This window comes from Macrobrachium nipponense, chromosome 41 (assembly GCF_015104395.2).
Source record: "Macrobrachium nipponense isolate FS-2020 chromosome 41, ASM1510439v2, whole genome shotgun sequence".
In the NCBI taxonomy this organism is placed as follows: domain Eukaryota; kingdom Metazoa; phylum Arthropoda; class Malacostraca; order Decapoda; family Palaemonidae; genus Macrobrachium; species Macrobrachium nipponense.
The window spans coordinates 55,055,264-55,078,776 of NC_061102.1; the positions used below are offsets into that span (position 1 = coordinate 55,055,264).

General features: G+C 35.8%; 1 protein-coding gene across 4 annotated transcripts in view; it reads left to right on the forward strand.

Annotated features, from left to right (window-relative positions):
• Nucleotides 1-21,330, forward strand: part of LOC135212771 (decapping and exoribonuclease protein-like) — a 202,819-nt gene extending 181,489 nt beyond the window's left edge. For all 4 annotated transcript variants that reach the window (XM_064246539.1, XM_064246540.1, XM_064246541.1 and 1 more), the window contains 3 exons: nucleotides 4,965-5,175; nucleotides 13,216-13,351; nucleotides 19,693-21,330. In XM_064246539.1, the coding sequence (XP_064102609.1) occupies nucleotides 4,965-5,175; nucleotides 13,216-13,351; nucleotides 19,693-19,899 (554 nt within the window). In that variant the 3' untranslated portion in view covers nucleotides 19,900-21,330. The remainder of the gene's footprint in view (nucleotides 1-4,964; nucleotides 5,176-13,215; nucleotides 13,352-19,692) is intronic.
• Nucleotides 21,331-23,513: the final 2,183 nt, after the last annotated feature.

Consider the following 23,513-nt stretch of genomic DNA (forward strand, 5'->3'; position numbering starts at 1 on the left):
CCTCAGATTCCCCCTCGTATGCACTGAACCCACTGAATTCGAGCTCACTTTCGGGATGTGAGCCTCGAACGGACATTGGGGGCAAATATTCATCCTCACTTTCATCGGGACTGATGTCCTCATCACTCGATGACCATCCGCCATCAAAATGAGGACTTGCGACATGTTCCCGATCAAGCTCCGAAAGATATTCGTCTATGTCCCTTGGTTGGAGGCCTCCCAAATGCCTACGAATGCCCCTAAGGACGCCCACATGCTTCCTAGGGGTAACCAAAGGCATACGATGTGTTCCCGAAACACTTTCAGCCACACGTGGCCGCACAGAACGGCCTTGAGGCTCGGGGTCATGCTGGGTGCTTGGCCCCTCGCCAGCATCCAGGTCCAAAACTCGCCTTACACGATCCCTTCCGACGGGTAAAACGCGCCTTTCACGGTTCACACGTCGTTGAGACATATCTAGGAATGTCCTGTAGCAATACAAATGCTCAGTCTCGCACAAGTCCAGAAAAACACGCTTTTCACGAAAGATCGCTCTCGGATGGTGTGCTACTGATGCTGGCTGGAGCGAGAAGAAGGGATATCGCGCATGCGCACCTGGGTCACGCTTCAAAACAAAACAAGGCCTTGATCCGTGAACTCCCAGCATTCCCCAAGGCGCGTGATTCAAAAGTTTTAGGCTGGTAGGCCTATAAGTATTTTTCCGCGAATTTTAAAAAAAACTTTCGTATGTCGACGTAAAATACGTCCAGTCGGCACCCGACAGACAATTTATCTCGACGTAAAATACGTCCAGTCGGCGTTTAAGGGTTAAATAAATGTTTTACGGAACGTTCGACAAATATTAAAGTTACCCCTGTACTGTATACATAAGCCATTTTCTTTCATAGTACCTTTTTCTCTCATAGTACTGAAGTGTTAATACTTTTAAAATTATCACTATAGCAGAGTCCAGCTAGGTTTGCAGCTAAGTTAAAATTCGTTGTGCTGATTATCTTAAGGAAACGTTATATTATTCCCCGAAATAGAAAATCACAATACACTTGTTGCTTAAAAAGAAAGAAAAAAAAGAACGAATGAAGTCAGAAGTGTTCCACGTTTCTGCAATCTCATGTTAAGTAAATGAGGTTCAATGGGAATGTCTGCGTTCGAATCGATGCGCTTGAATCACTGGATAATGGTAATTACCGTATGATATTGTCAAGCGTGTTCACCATTCTAAATTTAAAAACACAAAGACTCTTAGAACTATGAAGACTGGTATTTCAAAACTTTTACTACTATAGTCTTGAAATTAATTTCATTGGAATCGTTTACACATTCGGAGGGATGACAAGCAGTGACTGTACTCTACAATACCAGAATATACCTTTGTTTAACGAAAGGTTACAGTATTATAGGCTATACAAGTCATATTAGATATAAATTGCTGAGAATTTTCTTAAGGACATTATCTCCTTTCGATATAACAGGATCATAAAAAATGACGTAGATTAATGAGGTCTTGTTTCTTTTTGTCGGTTGACGCAGCTTATAACATTTGAACTATAGGCCTATCTTATATTCAGCCGTTTTATTGTCGTTCTTCTTGTGGTTATTCTTGTTTTTGTTGCTGCTGTTGTGGTGCTTGTAGTGACTTCGAAAATTTTTCATGTGGTCTCCTAACATTGCACATTAAACACAGATCTATTCATTAAATACTGGCGTATAGAATTATCTGCCTACTCTTGTTAATTGAAATTTAGTCATTTGTTCTAATTAAAAGCTACTCTATTTCCAACAGATATGGGTAAAAAACTAATTTGCAATAAGAAATTGACGTGTAGGCTGATGCCCTGTCATTGTCTCAAAATATAAGAATTTGATGTGTAGACCTATGCCCTGACATTGCGTCAAACTACAAAAATTTTATGTGTAGGCCTACGCCCTATCATTGCCTCAAGATATAAGAAATCGACGAGTAGGCCTATGCCTTGTCATTACCTCGAAATATAAGAATTTGACGTGTATGCCTATGCCCTGTCATTGCCTCAAAATATAAGAATTTGACTTTTAAGCCTATGCCCTGTCATTGCCTCAAAATATAAGAATTTGACGTGTAGGCCTATGCCCTGTCATTACCTCTAATTATAAGAATTTGGCGTGTAGGCATACGCCCTGTTTGCCTCAAAATATACGAAATCTGAGGAATTGACATGTAGGCCTGATTTCTCGATGATATTAACATTTGACATGCAGGATTATGAAGAATGAATACCCTAACATCGGAAACATAAGTCTATGTTTCATTTCAGTCAGTGTGGTCTATGTCGGATCGCTAATGTAGGCCAACACCAATTAAAAAAAAATAGCAAGATGTCTGTGTATTTAGGCTGCACATGATAAAAAAAAAGATGCACAGAAAAAATTATTCAATTGCATACTCCACAACTCCAGGAAGTCAAATCTGTACAAAACTCAACATTATCGAAAGGAGACAAATCCATACGGGTAACCATTTGGACTGTTAATTAGTGTGACCTTATTCCCCCTTCGAGAACTAGCCAATCACTGGCGTGCAGTGGACAGGACTTGGCTGCAAAGCTAGGTGGACTCTGCTATTATTCGCTTTTTTTTTTTTTTATAACAAGACTGTTTATTCACTATATACTGTATTTTTTTCATATAGTGTATGTGACTAAATATTGATTTTTATGATAAAAATGATTTACAGCCTACTTATCATGCAGTTCTGTACCTATCAAGCTCACTCCAGGAGGGGCCCGGATTTAGCAGCATAATAGTTGTACGATTCTCTCTCTCTTTCTCTCTCTGTGTGTAAGGGTAATGTATGATGTATTTGAAATTATATTAAAGTTTTTTATGATGAAGCATGTTGTACAATATTTAAGATATTTGCTAATTATTTTAATTTCATTTTCCATTCTGCGTTTACTGGAAAATAAAATGAAAGTAATTATAGCAAAGACCAGCTAGCTTTGCAGCTAAGCCCCCACCTACTGATTACGTCACGACCATTCCTTGAAGCTGATTGGTTGAAATTGTTTCAAAAAGTCGGTTAATCTGTGGTTCTTTTCATCTTCAATTATTTTGCAATGGCTGTTTTGCCGAACTAAAATACGTTGTGCTGATTATCAAAAGGAAACGTTACATTATCCCCTGAAATAAAATCATAATACACATCTCCCTAAAAATGGTAAAAAATGGGAAAATATGAATGAAGTCAGAAGTGTTACTCGTTGCTGCAATGTTGTGTTTCATAAATAAGGTTCATCTGAATACGGATGTGAAACGGGGAATATCTGCCTTCGAATCGGTGCACTTGAATCCCTGGACAATGGTAACTAATGTCGGATATTGTCAAGCATGTTCGTCATTCTAAATTTAAACTGAAAAACTTCCTCAGAGCTATGCAGACTGGTATTTCATATTGTTTTTATGAAATTTTACTACATTTCAATAGTTTTAAAATCGATTTTATTGGAATTGTTTACACATTCGGAGGGAAGACAAGCAGTGACAGCACTCTAGTGACTCTACAACACCAGAATAAATCTTTGTTTAACAAAAGGTTATAGTATGATAGGCTATAGCCTAAAGGGTACAGGTCATATTGGACATAAATTGCTGAGATAAGACATTACCTCCTTTATCTCCTTTAGAAATAAAAGGATCATAAAAAATGACGTAGACCTATAGGGACCTATGTTTTTTGTCGGTTTGTGCAGCGTGTAACGATTGAATTATAGGCCAATCTTATGTTCAGCCATTTTACTGTGGTTCTTGGTGAGGTTATTCTTGCTGCTGTTATGGTGCCTGTAGTGTCCTCAAATATTTTTCACATGGTATCCTAACATTGCGAAGTAAACATGGACCTATCCTATTCGTATAATACTGGCTAAAGAATAATCTGCCTACTCTTGTTAACTGAAATTCAGTCATTCGTATTATTTAAAAGTAATCGAGATCTTTAAGAACATAGTCAGCGCTAGAATATTCTCCTAACAATAGAGAGAGAGATACAAGAATCACCCCAAACCCAAGTGATTCATGGGCTACTCGCAGACTTTTTTGGATCATCTCGTGCATAACTTTTCAGCTGTCATATATTTTTCTAATTTGTTAAGTATCTTATGATACCTTCCTACAACAGACTTCATTTTCATAGAAGTGCTATTCGCCACGGTCAAATAATTAATGTGGTCTATGAATATGCGTGTGTATTCAGGCTGCGCATGGTAAAAAAAAAATATGTATATATAAAATAAAATAGATGCACAGACAAAATGATTCTTCATAATGATATATTCATGCACGAAACTCAACATCACCGAACGGAGTCAAATCTGCACTGGTAATTATTTGGACTGTTAACTAGTGTGACGGCATTCTCCCTTCGAGAGCTAGCCAATTACAAAGCGTGCAGTGGGCGGGGCTTAGCTGCAAAGCTAGCTGGACATTGCTATAGTGAATATTTGAAATATTTTACAATATGCTTTATCATAAAAAACTTTACAGCAATATCATTTCAAATACATCTTACATTACCCTTAGAGAGAGAGAGAGAGAGAGAGAGAGAGAGAGAGAGAGAGAGAGAGAGAGAGAGAGAGAGAGAGAGAGAGAGAGAGAGAGAAAATCAGCCCACCCTATGCAAAACTACATTATAATCATGCTGTGAATAATTTTTATCATAAAAATCAGTATTTAGTCACATACACAATATGAAAAAATACAGTAATTAGTGAATAAATAGTGTTGCTCTACAAAGAAAAACAAATTAGTAATAATTTTAAAGATATAGTCACTAGAAAAAATCCGCAAATTAGCGAAACTCCCTGTGGTCTTAAAAGAGAATAATGTGTTCCACAAAGAAACATGAAATGCGTAAAACCGGGGGAGCACTCTAAATTATTTATGCTTTATAACTACTGAAAGAATTCAATATTGACTTGAAACGTTTTTTATAGGTAGTGATATCTCAGAAGGTGTTAATGAAAACTCTGAATATTCCTGTGTTCTACGTTCTCGTTTGGAAAAGCATTCCTTAGTGTACAGTGCTGAAGTTGATGGGGTTAATCCTGAGAAGTATGAATCACCACCTGTTGATCTTAGAGCTTTTGTTGAACTGAAAACAAACAAAATACTCAGTGAAGAACGTGATGTCCGCTCTCTTCAAAGGTAAGGTTATTCATTTCTTATTGTTTTCTTTGAATAAACTGTATGTGATCTTATACCATTAATAAGGATGAACTAATACTTTTTGCTCTTGATTCTGAAGATTATTAATATGATTTAGGTTATCAAGTTAAGTGAGCTTGCATATAATGTTTTTCCTGGTTTTTGAACAGCAAGGTCAATAGTATTTATTTTGCGTAGATGTTTATTTTGTAAATTACATTAGCAGCACTGAATTATTAAACGTTTATTGATTACCAGTGAACAACGTCATAGAATTTGTTATATGAATATTATTTGTTGCAATGAGAATACAAACCTTCATCTTTTATAGTAGCATTCCTAGTGCGAGCTGGAATCTGTCATTGAACCTCATTAACATGGTAGGTAAGTGATGGCAGGGACATAAGTGGATGAATACTACCCATCTGTGATGCCGTATTTTCTTCACAACATTGGCTTTTAGCAGTGTTACCATATGCAGTTCATCTGATTCTTTTACTTTATTTATGATTTAATGGTTAAAATGCGTATTTTCCGATGTAGAATTATTTTCCGTGATGTTAGAAAACTACATGTCGCTAGCTTAATATAAAGTATTTTTGACGAAGAAAAATAGAGGATTTCAATAAAATTCGTTTGTATAAATAAGCAGGATATGTTTATATCTTTATTTTCATAATAAAACATAAAAAGGCGAAGTGGAGAATTTTTTTCTTTGGTGCCGTGGCCTGTGGTCGGAAAAGCCATGGAGGGTTGCCAGATGTCACCAGAAAGCCACACTAATAGACGAAATTCCTCAAAACGGTAACCCTGCTACCCACTCACCTTTGTGCAAACACTATTTTTCCAGCCAACATCGCATCCAGGCGTCCTTACTGGTGTGAGATCTCTGGACTTTACATTGTTGAAGCCTTCTCGTGGGATGCTGCGAATTGTATGGTTATACTATTCTTTTATTTTCCCCTTGACTTTCCTTATAGATACATAATCATGGTTGGTTGTTTTAGAGAGAATGCTAAGTATGTGAGAAAACAGCATAGATATCTATGGTGAAAGGAGGGTTGTAAGGGAAAGTGTATGACCCTTAGGATTAATCCTTATTCTTTGTAGTAATGGTTTCCCTTGCCAGAGGTGTTCTTTTATATATCCCACTCAGTGGATAAAATACAGAACAAAGCCGTGCCAAAAAATCAGTTGCCCATGTCTTCAGCAGACAAAAAACCTCCCTTGACTCTTGACTTTAATTTTCTAATTATTGTGATCTTTAGACTCCATTGTCTTCATTTGATCTACTCTTGCCAATTCATACATTGTTTCTCAGTCCTGGTTATACAAGCAGGGCAAATGGGGATCCACTAACCACTGAAATTGGCAAAGACATTATATATATATATATATATAATATATATATATATATATATATCTATATATATATATAATATATATATATATATATATATTATACCTCACTCTTAGGCGATTCCAGTTGTGTAAATTCACAATAGTGCAAATGTTTTATTAGGACCTAATTAACTATCATACGCGAGTTTATCAGACACACTAACGGAAACATTTTCAAATCCTTGAGAAACATTGCAAAAGTGCTTGTTTAATTTTCTATGTAATGTATAGGTTTTCAAGCTTTTATGTGTAAATTAAATAACTTTAAATGATAAATAAAAATAATAATTCTCTATCTTACTGAGATGTGAGAATTTTCATGATACATGTATGTACATATGTTTATTAATATTTTCAATATTAATAATAATAATAATAATAATAATAATAATAATAATAATAATAATAATAATAATAATAATAATAATATAACTGTAATTACAAAATTTGTATGTGATAGTATTTTAACGAAATAAAGTAATCTTTCCATTTCACTATTGGAAAATGTATTATGTAATAATATTTTCAAGTATTACTAATAATAATAGTAATAATAATAATAATAATAATAATAATAATAATAATAATAATAATAATAATAATAATAATAATAATAATAATAATAATAATGAACTAAGAAACCTCCGTAACGAGGCTATAATATTGACAAGTAAAAGCCACAGTAGTGTTAAAAATATATTTTTGTACAAGGTTAAAAATCACTAGGAGATACTTTTGGATACTGCTCCGTATCCCTCTTCAGTCCTACTGATGGTAAAACAATGAAGGGAGTATTACGACAGCGGAAAAAACTGGTTCAAGGCGGATGCTTTTAAGTGTTGGTCAGGTAACCCCTGTTCGGTTGATTCTGTTGGCGAGACGGCTGGAACGGCGAAGTGGTCGTTCAGGTGATTCCAGCTCAGCAGAGACTCCATCGATGCCATGACTTTCAGATATAGCAACGTCAGTCATCTGGGACAAAAGAGAGGTGGGAGCAATATCAGGGGTCTCACAATCACCAGGCATATGAATCTTAAAATCGTCGACAAAGTGGCCAATTATTGAGTTGATAGAACCATCTTCATCAGTGATGGTTTTGTTTCCTTCAAAAGCACACCCCTTTCTTATAGCAGCCCCTTCCACTAAGCGACGAACACCAATCTCCACTCTTAAATATGACAGAGGCACCATTCCAATTGATGTTGTGTCCTGGAACGAATGAATGTGAAACAAGGGCATTATTCATTGCATGGAGCTCATAGGCCCTACAATGTTCAGAAATTCTTACATCCAAACCCCGCCCACTTTCTCCAAAGTATTTCTGAGGGCAATTGGCAAAGGAAATTTGATAAACACCAGGTGTTTTCCTAATACCATTACATTTAACCTATTCCTGATTGTATTTTTAAAATTGATATCAAAATCAATTTCCTTTTGATGACTATTTGCAAGATACCAGGTATTTTCCCATTTCGGATTCTTGAATATATTATGATTACCTGCTGCACTCACACTGTAATATATTAGTTTTGCTTTAGATATAGCTCTTTCTTAAATGTGAATGGGATATTTCAGACCCTTAAAAACATTGAAGATATGCTGAAGCTCAAGTTCTAAAAGTTCAATATCACAAATACGAAGGGCCTTGAGACAAAAGTTGACAATAATATTCGCTTTTACCCTTAACAAATGAAAAGAGTAGAAATTAATATACCCCTCAGCCTTAGTACTTTTACGAAACACGGAAAATTTAAACCTATTACTTACGTTATCTCAAATAACCAAATCATCCAAAAATGCAAGTTTATTATCTTCCTCCAGTTCAACAGTAAATTCAATAGATGGTACTGTCGGTCAAAAAAATGGTGGCAGAGTTTCATAATTTTTCGTTCACCTGCCTGACGCACGATTCATGCCTTATTTATCTACTTTTCTTTTCTTAGATGGCAGAAATCATATGTAATGACATTAAAAACAGTCACTGATATCTTTAGAACATTGTTATGTTTTTGTGTAGAACTATTTTCCATATAGCAAAATTGACGTGAACGAAACTAAGTGATAAAAAATGTCATATCACAACCACTGATATACATTACCAAATAGATAGGAGCCAAACTCAGCCAAATATTGCTCTGGGTTTGCCTTGAGAGCGGCTGGTTTTGTTCCAACTTTGCTAGTACAATCACTTCCAGTCAAATGATGTACAGAACAGAGTGAACCACGCTGTGCAGCCATAATATGAATAGATAAGAACCTTGTTGAGTCACCAACACCACATCTGACCCACAACTGCTGGAGACCATTGGTTTGAAGGGTGGAGATTTGATATAAAAAGAGGTGATGACATCAATATCTGGCGAATGTACTACGACACATCCAAAGTTGTACTTTAGGGAGTTTGCAACATGCAGAGCAGTTCTTTCACCAGCTTCCTCCATGTGGGAATGAAGTTCAGATATTTCCACTTCTCACCTTGGAAGCCATAATAAACTTATTTTCATATTCTTCTTCCCTAAAGTTTTTAGTTATCTCATGGTGCCTTGCCATAATCTTTGACACTGCATCACTATCGAATAAACTTTCAGTGGCTAAATTTCCAATTGAGATTCCGGGACAAATAACTGATTTCCCTGTCACTAATCTCATAGCTTCGTATCCAAGAATATTTACATTTGTATTGTGTATCCGTGCTGCATTATTTACTTCCATTTTCAAATGGCAGTAATATCTTGTTCACAGTAACTTCGGCTGAATGATGGTTTCTTTCATTTAATCCATTACTCCAGGAAGAGTATGGTAGACCAAACTTTACAGTAAAGCCAAATTTACTTGCATATTCTTTTTACCCCTCATTCTGAAATTCGGTTCCATTATCAGCCCAAAAGCCAACTGAAGGAAAAGCAAACCGCCAATTACAGCCATTATTCAAAGCATCAACTATAGTTTCCATTCGCTTGCTTGAAATTACTACACCAGAAATAAATCTTGTGAACGAGCAGACCATCTAAAGTAAGTATTTACTTCCATTCTGTTTCAAATCAACGACAACAATCTGATTAAATTCAGTTACTTTTAAAATTTTTGACACACTCTGCAGTTCATTACAACTCTTTTCATAATTTTCCTGATTTCATCATCCAGTTAATTAGCATTTCTATACGCCCAAATTAACTATTCTTCTCCTTTATGATTGGCTACCTCATGGATTTTGTTTACTTTTCTATAACTTCGTACATCTTTTCCCTTTTTTATAAAAAAACTGATTCGTCTGCTGTCCACGTGTCACATTTATAAAAATGTTAAGCCTGATGTCCTCCATCAGTATCGTCTAATTGAAATCTTTTTGACTTGTGTAAATTAATGACCATGACATTATTATACATATCTACGTTTCATTCCTTTAGGGTATTTTTCCCAAACAAAGAAGGTATATTCTTGACGTTAACCACATATGCATCCACCAACATTTTCACAAAACCATCTTCAGTATCTTTTTCTTCCCATGAAACTGAAAGACTAATTATTTCTGTGCTGTGAAAAACTGGTCCATCCCCAGATCTAAAATCCTGAGAACAAGAATTACTTTGCAAATCCTCCAATATGTTATTTGAATAGAGATATATCTGTTCATCCATTCCCTTCCAACAAGAGTTTTTGGACACCCAGTATCTACAATCATAACTTCCACTTCTTTTGTGAAGTGCATTTCCATAGTACGATCAATCACTATCTCCTTATTTTCTTCGGACGAAAATCTGACGTTATTTGCCGTCTTTATCAGTTACTTTAATTCATTCATTTCTTTCATAAGCTTCTCACAGCATTGTTCAAGATTTTTCAATAGTTCATTAACTTTCATATCTGATTTCATCCTAAGTCCTCCCATGTAAGGAGTTAGTCTGCCTTATAAAAGTTGAAGTTTTCTATTCTCACTGAAAAAAAAACTGATTTTTCATGTCATTAAAGTGGCACCTCGGTTTTCATACATAATCCTATCTGGAACCTCCAACGATATCCAAACCTTAAGAAAACCGAAGCAATAATTTCCGTAAAGAATATTGTAAATAATATTAATGTGTTCCAGGCCCCCAAAATATTAAAGAAAAACATTTTACAGGGAATAAACAGTTTTACACACAGAAAATAATGAGAAATCAATAGAAATGAATAATGAACATTTAACATCACTCTTACCTTTATGGAAGACTCTTGTTAGTGTATAGAAGATGGAGAGGAGGGGAGAGGGAGGAGGAGAGGTTACTGTTTGGAAGGAGAATCCCCTTCCTGAAGGACTTAAGGTAACATGAACCTATCTGGGGTTACTTCTCTACGTTTTGTAGTAGCACTGTTTAAGGTTACTTCTCCACTTATTTTTACTGACACCATGACCAGCTTGTGAGTCACTGGACCCCTGCTGAATAACAAAACTGTCCAGAGACATTTGTTTCTGACGCCTCTTCAATATCTGCCTGAAATGGTACAGTGATTGTCATTGCAACGTCTTTGTTAGGATGATGTCTCAACCAATTTTTTTATATCATTCCACTTGGCAAACATTTCTGTGATCACCGAAGTAGGTACAGTATCCCCTCTCTCTTCCTCCTCTTCCTCGGATTCCTCATCTGCCGTCTGTTGCTGTTCCTGCTAAAGGTCTTGTAGCTCCTCAGTGGTTAGCTCTTCCCTGTGAGCATCCACTAACTCTTCCACATCCTCGCCTCTCGCATCCAAACCCATGGACTTCCCCATAGACAATAGACTCCACGCCAGGTGTAGGGTCGTCAGAATCAGCCTCAAACCCTTCGAAATCCTTCTCAAGGTAACACTCTGGCCACAATTTTCTCCAAGCAGAGTTCATTGTCCTGGAAATCTCCCTGGCAAGCCTTGTCTATAAAACTTATTTTATTAAAGATATTGAAGTGCTCCTTCCAGAACTCTCTCAGGGTCAATTCAGTGTCTGAGGTCACTTCAAATCGCCTTTGAAACAGTGCCTTTGTGTACAGTTTCTTGAAGTTGTTGATGATTTTGTGGTCCATGGGCTAGATGAGAGGAGTGGTATTATGGGGCAAGAACTTCACTGTGATGAATTTAAATACGTCTAACAGCTGGTCTTCCAAGCCAGGAGGATGTGCAGGAGCATTGTCCCTTACCAGGAGGCACTTGAGGGTCAATTGATTTTCGTTGTTATTTTTTCACGCTTGAGCCAAACACTTCACTTACCAACTAAAAAAAAAATTTGCCTCGTGATCCATGTCTTTTTATTGGCCTTCCACATCACAGGCAATTTATTCTTTATCACACTGTTTTTCTTAAACATTCGGGGGGTTTCAGAGTGATACACCAGTAGGGGTTTCACTTTGAAATCCCCCAGTGGCGTTCTCACAGATCAAGTGTGTTATCCTATCCTTCATAGTTGTGCCTTGACAATGAACTTTCCTCGTGTGTAATGTAGGTCTGTTTTGGCATTTTTTTCCAAAACAGGCCTGTCTCATCAAAATTGAAGACCTGTTGTGGGAGGAATTCTTCAGCCTCAAGATTCTCTTTGAATTCACCAATGAATTCTTTGGCGGCTTGTTTATCCAAGCTCGCAGCCTCCCCATGCCCATACACTTTCTGAATTTTTCAAACCAGCCTCCGCTGCCCTTGAAATCACCAAGAGCATCACTGGTTGTTGGCATTTTCTTACTTAAATAAGCATGTAGCATTCTAGCCTTCTCACAAATGATCACTTCAGACACACTATTCCCACTAATTGTTTTCATTGATACACACCAACAGAGCTTTTTCACATCTTCCACTAGTTGTGATCTCAGTTTTGTTAATGAGGTGATCCCTTTCCCAATATCAGCTGCCTTGATTTCATGCTTCTTTGCTAGGTTAGAGCTGATCGTCGACACTGACATGTCGTACATCCTAGCGAGATCAGCTGCACATGCTCCACTTTCATACTTCGCTACAAGTTCTTTCTTATATTCAATTGTATTCCTGGACTTTTTTTTTTACTGAAGGGGGTAGCACTTGCAGCTGTCTTTGGCCCCTTGATGGCTACTTTGCAATGAGGTTCACAGCAAATTAACACAAACACAACAAACGTGCGGTGATGAGGACTACGAGTGGAGAGATGGTTGCTCAGCGAGAAACAAAGCCAGAATGGGTCATGAGAGAAGACGAGATGCTTTGTTTAGGCGCTTGGTATGGGGCCCAGTCATGCGCTGGGCTTCGGATGGAGGATTTTTTAGTGTATGAAAATTTAGGAAATGTACAATAACTGAGACAAAATTTTGTCGAAAAAACGCTACAAAAACTGAAAATTACAAAAAGAGAGGCGTACGAAAACCCAGGTTTGTTGTATTTTAATTTTCTAGTAATAACAAAACCCTGAAGGCTTTTATCATAATGTCACCCCTGATTATCTCCACATTTGTTCCCACAACTGAAGGAAAAAGTGAGGGTCTGAAGACATGTGAGTGGATGATACCCAACATATCACTTAACTGCCATCACCTAAATACCTCATCATTAATTGTCAATGACCAATTCCACCTGGTACCAGGAATACTACCTAAAAGAGTATTGTTTGGCATATTTAGGAAGAATGCAAATTACTTAAAAGAATTTGGTATATTTGTCTCTTGCAAGGTTCAAGCTTATGAAATGGTGGAGTCAGTCTTACCTTGTAGGCATACCAACTGTCGTCTGTGGCTTCAGAGATAGCAACGGAGTTGTTCAGTCCTTAAAGATTTTCAGAGTTGAAGAGATGCCTTCTTTAGGTCAGGTGAGTATCAGTCGTTTTATGTAACAAACAAGCTTATGTTACTTATGCCATATTGCCAGATGAATAGGAAAGAAATAAGTACTGAATTCCAAGTTAAGCAATACTGATGAAATTAAAGTCTCTTAGGTCAGTGCTGTATGTTGCTTTGGGGAGACTTGTCAGTCCAGATGATTTTATTTTCAATCTCTTATTTGGCTTCCTGTAAGGAAAGAAGTTATCTAGTGTTGTTTTCTCCTTAATTGCTTGGTCATGTGTGTGTAATTACAGTCTGTACATAGATAATCAGTTATTTTCTGGTGTTAATTTATCACTGCATGATAAATAGATATAGGATGAATAACTAGTTACAAGGAGTTACAAGGATCAGGATGTCTCAAAGGCTTGATAGTCTATACATTGTGTGCTCACTTATCTGTAGGGGCAGGTTTTACTGTGCATTCACAGTGTCCTAATGATTTTGTCTAGCTTTCTTTCAAACTCTTCCACATCGTTGCTGTTTACAACTTCCAGTGGCAGTCTATTCCACGTGTCACATATCTTGTATGTAAGAAGTTCCCACAATGAGATGTGTTGTATTTCTTCACACCGTTTCCTTGTTCCTGTATTTGAACTGCCTCTTTATGTTATCCCACTAATTTCTGTGCCTTCTTTTCAGCTTTTATGCATTGTTTTGTGGATTTTAAGTCCTTGTTCTACACTACTTATGTCATTTCCAAGCAGCATGTAGCTGGCATGGGGGTTGTTTGTTCCTATTTGTAACACTTTACACTTATCTACGTTAAAGGGCATTTGCCATTTTTTTTACCACTCCTATTTTCATTAGATCATTTCTTAAACTTTCCACTGCATCTGGGTCTATTGCATTTACACCTTTTTTCGGTGTCATTTGCAAATTTGGCTATCCTGCTATTTAAGCCTATATCAATGTCATTAATGTAAATCAAAAACAAGAGAGGGCCAAGGGGAACTCCACTTGTTACAACTGCCCATTCCGATTCTTCACCATTTATTATGACTCTCTGTTTTCTATAAGTTAGCCAGTCTTCGACCTAGTCTGCTGTTTTTCCTACAATTCCTAAAGCTCTAGCTTTTGCCATCAGTTTCTTGTGTGGGACTTTGTCAAAGTCCTTTTGGAAATCTAAGTAGAGTATATCTGTTGCTCTACTACTGTCGTAATTACCAAGCATGTTATAAAAAAATTCCAAGAGGTTTGATAGGCATGATCTGTTTTGTCTGAAACCGTGTTGGCTGTTTAACAAGTTGTTTCTATCAATGTGATCCACAAAAAATCTTGCAAACGACCAACGTTAGACAGATTGGTCTATAATTTCCTGGCTCTTCTCTTGGACCTTTTTTGTAAACTGGGGGCACATTACCTCATTTCCATCCTTTTGGTGCCTTTCTTTGTTCAGCACTTTTTCTGTAGAGTTTATATAGGTGAGGAACTATCTCTTCTTTTAGCTCTTTAATTTCTCTTGGATGAATCCCATTTGGGCCAGGAGATTTGAACTTGTTGAGTTTGTCTATTTTGTTTTTAATGTCTTCAGCAAATATTATTTTGTCCAACGGTTCTGTCCCTTCATATTTAATAGCAGGTTCCAGTATTGAGGTAATGTCTTCAATTGTGAATACTCTAGTAAAAAACTTATTCAATAACTCTGCTTTTTCCAAGTCTGAGTTCACCAGGTTACCTCTATTGTCCCTTAGGGGATCTATGCTATTTTTTATTGGTTTCCTACTATTAACACTTGCAAAGAATTCATTTGGATCTTTTTATAGACTGATGCAACTCTCTTATCCTCAGTTATCTATGCATTTCTTACTAATTTGTCCACCAATCTACAGAGTTCTCTATGCCTGTTTGTTTCTACTGGTGTTGGGTGTGTTCATTGATTTGCGCAATCTGTACTTCTTGTATAATGTATCTGACAAGGTCATCACTGTATTTATAATTCTCTAGGTAGTTATGTCACACAGGAAGTTTGTGTACATATAATGTTAAGTGTGAAATTATGTTCTTGCATGCAATAGCGTAAATGGGCACATTCTCTGTGCATTACCATTCCATATAGGCTCTCTCATAGAATGATGGCAGTATCTTTCTAAGTATGTTTCCTGAACCACATTATTTTAACTGTTGTGTTAATTACTTTGTATTCATCAACTTGTCTTCGGTAAAACTAGAGTAATTCTTAGCCACATTTCTCGTTGTTGATTACTAGCTTCGAAGCATACGTGGTAAAAGGGATGGTTTTAGTGTATCATTATGAGTAAATCCTTAATCTTAAGTGGAAGAGAAACCATGCATTAAATACATGGTTTCCCATATGAGTAAAGAAACTCATTCCCAATGACTCTTCTTGCTGGGAGAGAGAGAGAATGTTGTTTTGATTGTCTCTTCTTATAAAGTGTTGATTGGTCACAGGCAAAATGGGGTAGTCTAAGAAGCCAAACTTTTCCCGTGCTAGATTAAGCTTGTTTAAGGCTGTATCACATACACTATATTAAAATACACATTTTCAACTTTCCCATGATACAGCAATCATAATTTTGCCTTCTCTAGACATCCAAACTGTATTAATTACATGCAGGTATCGAACATAGGTTTAAAAGTAACAATGATGCAATTCAAAGATTGAGCACCAAACTTTTTCATGCCAGATTCAGTGATGTTAAGGCTAGCAAATTTGGGAGTTGGGTCAATGGAGGGGGAAGGCACAAGGTAAAGTGTTAAAGGATAATGAATAATTTTAGAGCAGGGTCTGGATTAAGTCATTATCCACCAGCTCCATATGTCCTCTGAAAGGTGTTGAATGGAAAAATATTAATAACAAAAAATATATACATATAATTTCAAAAAATTAATATCTCACAGTAAATATTGCAGACTTCCCTCAAAATCCCAGTAAAGGAAGTGCATCCTATACTGCATCAGGTATTCAGATGAAACTTACAGTAATAAGTTCATGTGCTATGTCATGCTACAAACCTTCCTGTAACAACACTGTTCATCAGGAGATCAGTGTATGTTTTTATAATTGTTAAAAAAAGTCCTACATAATTCTTGTTGTAAAAGAAAAGCAGGGACCACACCAACTTTCTTTTAGCACAAATGTCACATGATCTGTTGTAGGAAGGGCAAAAAATTAGTTTTGTGTTCCATAAATACAAGCCATTTTTATGACTTATAACTTCATACTAAGTACTCTCAGTTAAATACTCCTTGTATACTTATAACATGTGAATATTAATACTGCAAGTTTCCCACTAATGAGAGTTTCCTTCTCATTATGCAACACTAATTTACTTACAGCCAGCTATATACCAAAAGTTTCTGCCTATAGGAGTTGGGAGACACTCCTAGTAATACTAAGAGTGATATTTACATTTTGTAGGGAAGGGTTAGTGACGCATTAAAAATACCAACAAAGAGAAACATGGACTCTTGTGTTCAGGAGGGAAGATTTAAAGCTGGCACAAAAGGAATTAGTAGTGATATAAATGATTATAAATTGTGGTGCAATAGTGGTTAGAAAAGACAAAATGGAACAGACATACTTGCGAAAAATGAAATGGCTGAAAATGTCATAGAATTGGGGCAAATGAATGAAAGAATATTAAAGATAAGATGATTTTAGAAAAGTGGGTAGCGCCATGTATTTCCGTTTACTCATCATGATTAGGAAGATTGGAGAAGAAAAGCAGGAATATTGGGAAACGTCATGAGATGAAGTAAGCAAAAGTGCCAGAGTCTAAGGGTATACTGGTAGGAGGAGACCTGAATGACCTCATAGAAACAGAGCTGGTTTTGAGGATGTAATATGAAACTGTATCTTGTGATAATGAATCAGGAAGGAGTAGTACTGGATTCTGCTATAGCCAGGGATGAAAATTGCTATACACAATTTATAAGAACCATGCTTCAAAGTTAATAATCCACAAGAATGGAGAAACTGAAACATTATGATGAGGAAAAGTGCAGATAGCATCAAAGAAAAGAACTGCTCTAAAATACCAAGTGAGGCATGCTTAACGCAATAGATCGCTGAGAGCTGGTCTGATAGTGTAGCGTAGCAGGATGACACAGCCAACCAAAAGAATAAAAACAAAAATTGAGAAACCAGCCAAAAGAATAAAAACATGAAATGAATAGACCAAAAAAAAAAAAAAAAAATCAACGTATATAGCATGAACATTGGTTGTATGTAGTGTGCCATTAGTGAAAGGTTATCTGGAAAGAGACTTTATAATGTCCAGAGTACAAAGGGTAACTGAAGTATATAAGAAATTCTTCAAGTTCAGGTATTGAAGAGAATAGACAGAAGAGGAGAGAGGTTAAAAAGCAGGTGGCAAGATCAACAGATAGGAGATTAGATCAAACCAGAATCTCAGCACAACAGAGGGAAAAGAGAAATTTTTGAGTAAAGCAAAAGTGGCTGAGAAAATAGGGAAAAAACGTAAAAAAAGTACAAAGTTTACTAAGTATGAAAATTGAGAAATAACTTGAAAATGAAGACGTAAAATCACTGAAATGATGGGACCAGTAATTAAAAGGTATCTGCATGAAGAAAGTATGCATGTAATGGAGGAGAGGGACTAATAGAGTATGTTCGTGCTAAGAAATCTTAAAGGTCCCTGGGAGGGTTAAAAACTGAGAAAACCCAGGAACATCTGAAGTATCAGATCTAGTCCTCCATGAACTTCCCTAAGCAGACAAAAACCTGACAAAGGAAGAGATGGTGCCCAAAAGAGTGAGAAAAGCACCTCACAGTAATGGTATGCAAAATAGGTTGTAATGCAGTCTTTGGTTATCGACGAACCGGTTTTATGGGGCTTGTCTAGCGCTGAAAATCGGCGATTTTCGGCGCCAAATTGCGCCAATTTCAGGTTATCAGTACCAATAATAAAGTATTTAACAGAGGCGCCATTAACCGATTTTAGCGCCGATAAGCCAGGTTATCGGCGATTTTCTAGTATCATCAAGCTGTCAGAATGGAAACCATAAAACTATCCGGAGACCACCTATTGCAGTGTGGAATTAATAGAGGAGTAAGACTACTTGAGAATCCTATGAAAATATTGGAAAAGGAACAACTGAGAAAAATGGTGTTACGATCGATAACTGTCAGTTTGGCTTCATTCCAGAGAGATCAACAACAGGCGGTTGTATAATGAGGCAATTACAAGAAAAGGCTTTAGACAGAGTGCTGAAACATAATTAGATGGTTGATTACAGAAGCAGAGGCAGGTACTGGCAAGATCATCAAGCAAAAATGTTACTTCTCCATAACACTTGGTCTTGAGTGAAGACAACAACAGACGGGTCAGAAGAATTTATGATACTTTGGTACCTGTCAGTGTTGAGTTCTTTGTAATGCCGGAAGCTACGGAGGAGTGCAGCAAATGAGGCCCTAAGAGTTGCTATATACAGTTTATCTGAGGAAAAATGTCATGTAAATGTTTAAAAGATGGATGATAGGAATGGATATTAGTGGAAGCAAAACTAAATTTATGATGACTGGCAAGAAAGCGAAAGAAAAAGTAGTCAAGAAAATAGCCATGTACCTGTTTTGGGACAGGTTTAATAGTGAACTGAGTTTTGTCCACCAAGTACTACAGATCAGTTCAGAAGAGATGCTAAAGATTATAAAATGAATCTGAAATAAGAGATTGTTGATGTCAAAATACAAGAGCAAATTGGGAAGAGAGGCAAGTGAACAGCTGTGTTGTGAAGGATAGGTAGGTCTTATAAGTAGAGCAGGAGTTGGAAAAAAAAGTCATTACTGTATGGTTGAACTGAAGAGAGAAAAACCTTTCAGCAGCAGAAACCTGGGCATTGATAGAGAACAGAGTTTTTTTTTTTTTTTTTTTTTTTTTTTTTTTTTTTTTTTTTTTTTTTTTTTTTTTTTTTTTTTTAAAAGATATAGTGTTAATATTTATTGGTGGAGTATAGGGGAGGTTTGTGTTACAAAGAGGAAATGGTGAAAACGATGAAAACATGAAAATGTGAAGAAGAGCACAAGCCAGATGAGAGTGGAGAGAACTCATTTTGCCTCATAAAGGTAAAGAGAAAAGCTGATGTGAAAATGTATGAAAATGAATCATGATAATTGAAATTTACTGTATAGTGAGTAAAAGGCTTCGGTAAGCAAATCGGAACTTGATGAACTAGCGGAACACAGATAGATTACTTGCTTTGTCATTGTTTATTTTATGGGTTTCTGCCATGCCAAATTGAGTTATGCATATTTTAAATTGCTGACTTTTGATAGTCAGTTGTATTACTTGTAGTAGCCACTTTATTGTTCAAAAAATAAAATATGGTATTCTTCTCTTTGCAGGCTCACTGGAAATCAAACATTATGGTGAATTTTCTGGATAAATTTTTAACATTTGTAAAGCAACAAGTAATTGTTGATGACCCAACTGTTGTTTATAAGTTTGAAAGAGAGACAGTAGGTGGTGATGTAAGCTGTAAATATTTAGGTAGAGATTCTAACTGGTCAATTCTTCCTGACTGGTATTATAAGGAGATGTTCAGTGCATGATAATAAGTGTTTCATGTTTTTCGGTTTGTGATTAGATTCTCTTATGTGTTTTCAAATATTTTTGTGACATGAGTTTTGGGTATAAAGTATGAAATATTGAAGCAATATAGTACAAATGTTGTACGGCCTTATGAAAATATTTTTCATAGAAAACTAAGATTAATTTTATGTACGGATCCCCATAACTTGTATGTAGTGCTATTTTATTTATTATGAAATGTTTCCCAAACATTCTCTGAAATACGAAGAAGACTCCGTCTCTAAAAGGCGAGCAATGCACATGCCCTAAGAGGCTTAGTAAGTTTCATCTGTCTACTCAGCACAGCCTTCGTCATTCGTAAAATGAGATACCTGGACTTCCTTTATATGGAGAGAGAGGCCAGCCAAGTGTACAGCCTGTAGACTATTTTAGAGTTCAAAGCATCTTCAAAAATAGTAGATATGTGTCTAATATGGCCCCTGGAGTATATGTCCCACATTTGTTTTTAGGATATCAATTCACATGGTTAAATAACTCACTTCATAAGTAAGACATATCAGACTGAATATCGCAAAAGCCGTGTTATCATTTTTTTATTAACTGCATAAAAAAATTTTGGCAAATGTTAAATTTTGGCATCCCACTGACATCATTTATGTTTTCTTGAAAAGAAAACTTACAGCATGAAAAAATTATTCCTATATCTAGCCTCTAGTAAGAAAAAACAACCTTACTACCAGTAGGGTGGCCTAAAGGCGATAACTCGCGAAGCTTGAAGTTAAACCATCAACGGTATCTTGGAACTATCTGCTACATAAACGTTATCGTTAATTGCTTTTCAAATAGTCTTCTAACATCAAACCGCTAATAATACGGCAAACGATACATTGCAAAATGATTCTTTATAACAGAGGTGAGAAGACAGTTTAACTAAGCCTAGTGTTCGAAAAAACTATAGAATTTGGTGCTGAAATCATCAATTTTGAGAAAATTATTATGCAATGATTAAAACATGATTTAAATGTTAATTTATGATATTTTAAAAAGAAATCTTATATGGGACGGCATTTAAAGATGTCAGGTTTATCTGCCAAATGAAATATTTTCTATCTTCAATAGTTTCAGATATTACCATCAGATATTACCGTTAGGGCCGGGCCGGGCCGGGCCACCAGAAATGAGCCCGTTTCCAGTAATGATTTCACTTCGCTGGTAATAATTTTCTAAGAAGAGACTAGAAAATCCATGACAAAGATTTGGAGAATGAGAGTGCGTATACAGACAAACAAAGAATGAGCTGGATAGACAGACAGCCGAGATGTTTCAGACCTTTATGGCACATGTGCACTGCTCACCCATCTTACTTCTTACTCTTTATGAGACAGAGGAAATGGCAATGCAAGTTATAGGTTTGTTATTGAAGATTTGTTATAAATATTCTTCTGTAGGCATTTTATTTTCATTATTGGAAGAACCTATTTGTGTCATAAAATCATTATTGGAAGAACCTATTTCTGTCATGAAAGGTACCTATCTAACACTCGGTGGTATGATTAACTATAGAATCTGACAAAAATTTAGAATAAAATTTGTATTCAATAAAATTGATACTTAAAATGGCTGATCGAATGTTATATTATTATTATTATTATTATTATTATTATTATTATTATTATTATTATTATTATTATTATTATTATTATTATTATTATTATTATTATTATAAAGGATTGGTTTATCCAGACTTCTGAGCTTAATAAAGGCTCTTCTTGGGCTGGATTTCAGGAATTAATCCTGAAAAAAATTAGACTTTATTTAAAAAACTAGTTTTATTTAGGAACATGATGATTCTATTAAATAAAAAATCTTTGCCTTCCTCAAGAATGCCTTTTATTTTGGGGTTTCGAAAGTAAATGCTTCGTTGATGGTTCCAAATTCGAGAATCAATTTATAAATGTTGGAAAGTAATTGGTGTTTGGCATGCATTACATTTCATTGGGTCTGAATGGGGATTTAACATCAAATGACCATGTGGAATTGTAGTATGGACTTTAGCGCTTTCTTTTTGAGACAATCACATCCATGAATGAACTTCACCTTTTATATTTATCAGTTTGTTTGTAGTTGGCACTGATGTCCAATCTGTTTGCCAGTCTTGATATATTAAAGTCTTATTAGATGTTGCCCAGTCTGATACTAGGGCATGTGTAATTGTTGATGAAATAGTGCAAGCTAATTTGGCAACTGTATCTGCTCTTTAATTTCCTTCAATTCCCATATGTGCTGAAATCCAACATATTTTTATTAATAGTCCTTATTGGATAAGTTGATGGATTTTAATTGGACTTCTTTTACATTTTTTTTCTTTTCAGTCCTTGTTGTATGTATGTTACTTGTCTATTAGGGTTGCTATATTTTTCTGTATTGGTGGGAGGATTATTTGTTTCTAATTCAGAATTATTGTTTATTAAATATGGTTCCATAGTTATGATATTGGAGGTTACCAATTAGTGTTTGTTTGTTTTTTTCGATGTCTATGCACCCTAATGGGTGTTCTGGACTTGATATTTTACCTGGGACAGATTGTTCCCTTGTATCATTTTCGTTGATTGCAGCTGTACCAAGGAGATTCGGGAGTGACGTGCCAATAGTCATCAACTGTGCCGGAATTTTTCCATCATGGGGCCTAGGGGTACTCAAATCTTCAAGCTCATTAATCATGAAAATATTGAAGAAAAAAATTTTATCTTGAAAAGATATCATTGGCTTTTCTTGAAGTGAAATCTTTCGCCAATGGTACAAGTGAGAAATAACTCCCAAATGTCCTCATCGCTACCCTACCCCAAAAGGAGAATGGCATAACATGGTTAGTGTGGCCCAAGTGTAAACAAAACCCTCTTGCTAGGACTAGAGTATTATGATAATACAATTATCCTCATCCTAATCACATTATGGGCTAACCGGACAGAATACTTAGAGTTCTATTCCTAGGCCCCCCCTGGAATCCGTGGTCCAGCTCCACAGAATAGTTCCGCCAGAAAAAAGTTCCGAACATGTTTGGGTAGATAATGGATCTACCAGTTTTCACCATTGAGCTTCAGATTTAACTTCACGTCAAGCCATGATATGTTTTCTTATTTATTATTTAGAAAATTTTTACCAAATAAATCAAAAATTATATAATGTTATATGGGAATCTGGTTCAAACCTAGGAGAAAAATAAAATTCCAGAGGTTCGAGAGCCCCCTCACCACTTCAGTGTGGCCCCAAGTTGTTGGGGGTTGGATGTTATGTAAGTTTATATTTCATGTTTTTAATGAAAAATCTAATAAGACATGTTTAGATTATTTAAAAAGGGTAGATAACACTGAGGAAGAGTTTCTTTTTCAAGAAATATTGGTGAATAAGGAAATGGTTTTTGTTTAATATTTATTTTTGCTGATTAATTTAATATGAAATCAGTCATATTAATTATGTTATCTTTCTTTTTAGTCTGTGCTATCTTGAAGACAGTTTTTATTGTCATAATTTTTGAGACTGAAGAGCAGATGGCATTTTTAAATACACTAGTAATTTCCAGCTTTGTCCTTCCATGATTTGTTTAGCATGTTTTAAGAATTTTTTATTTAACATT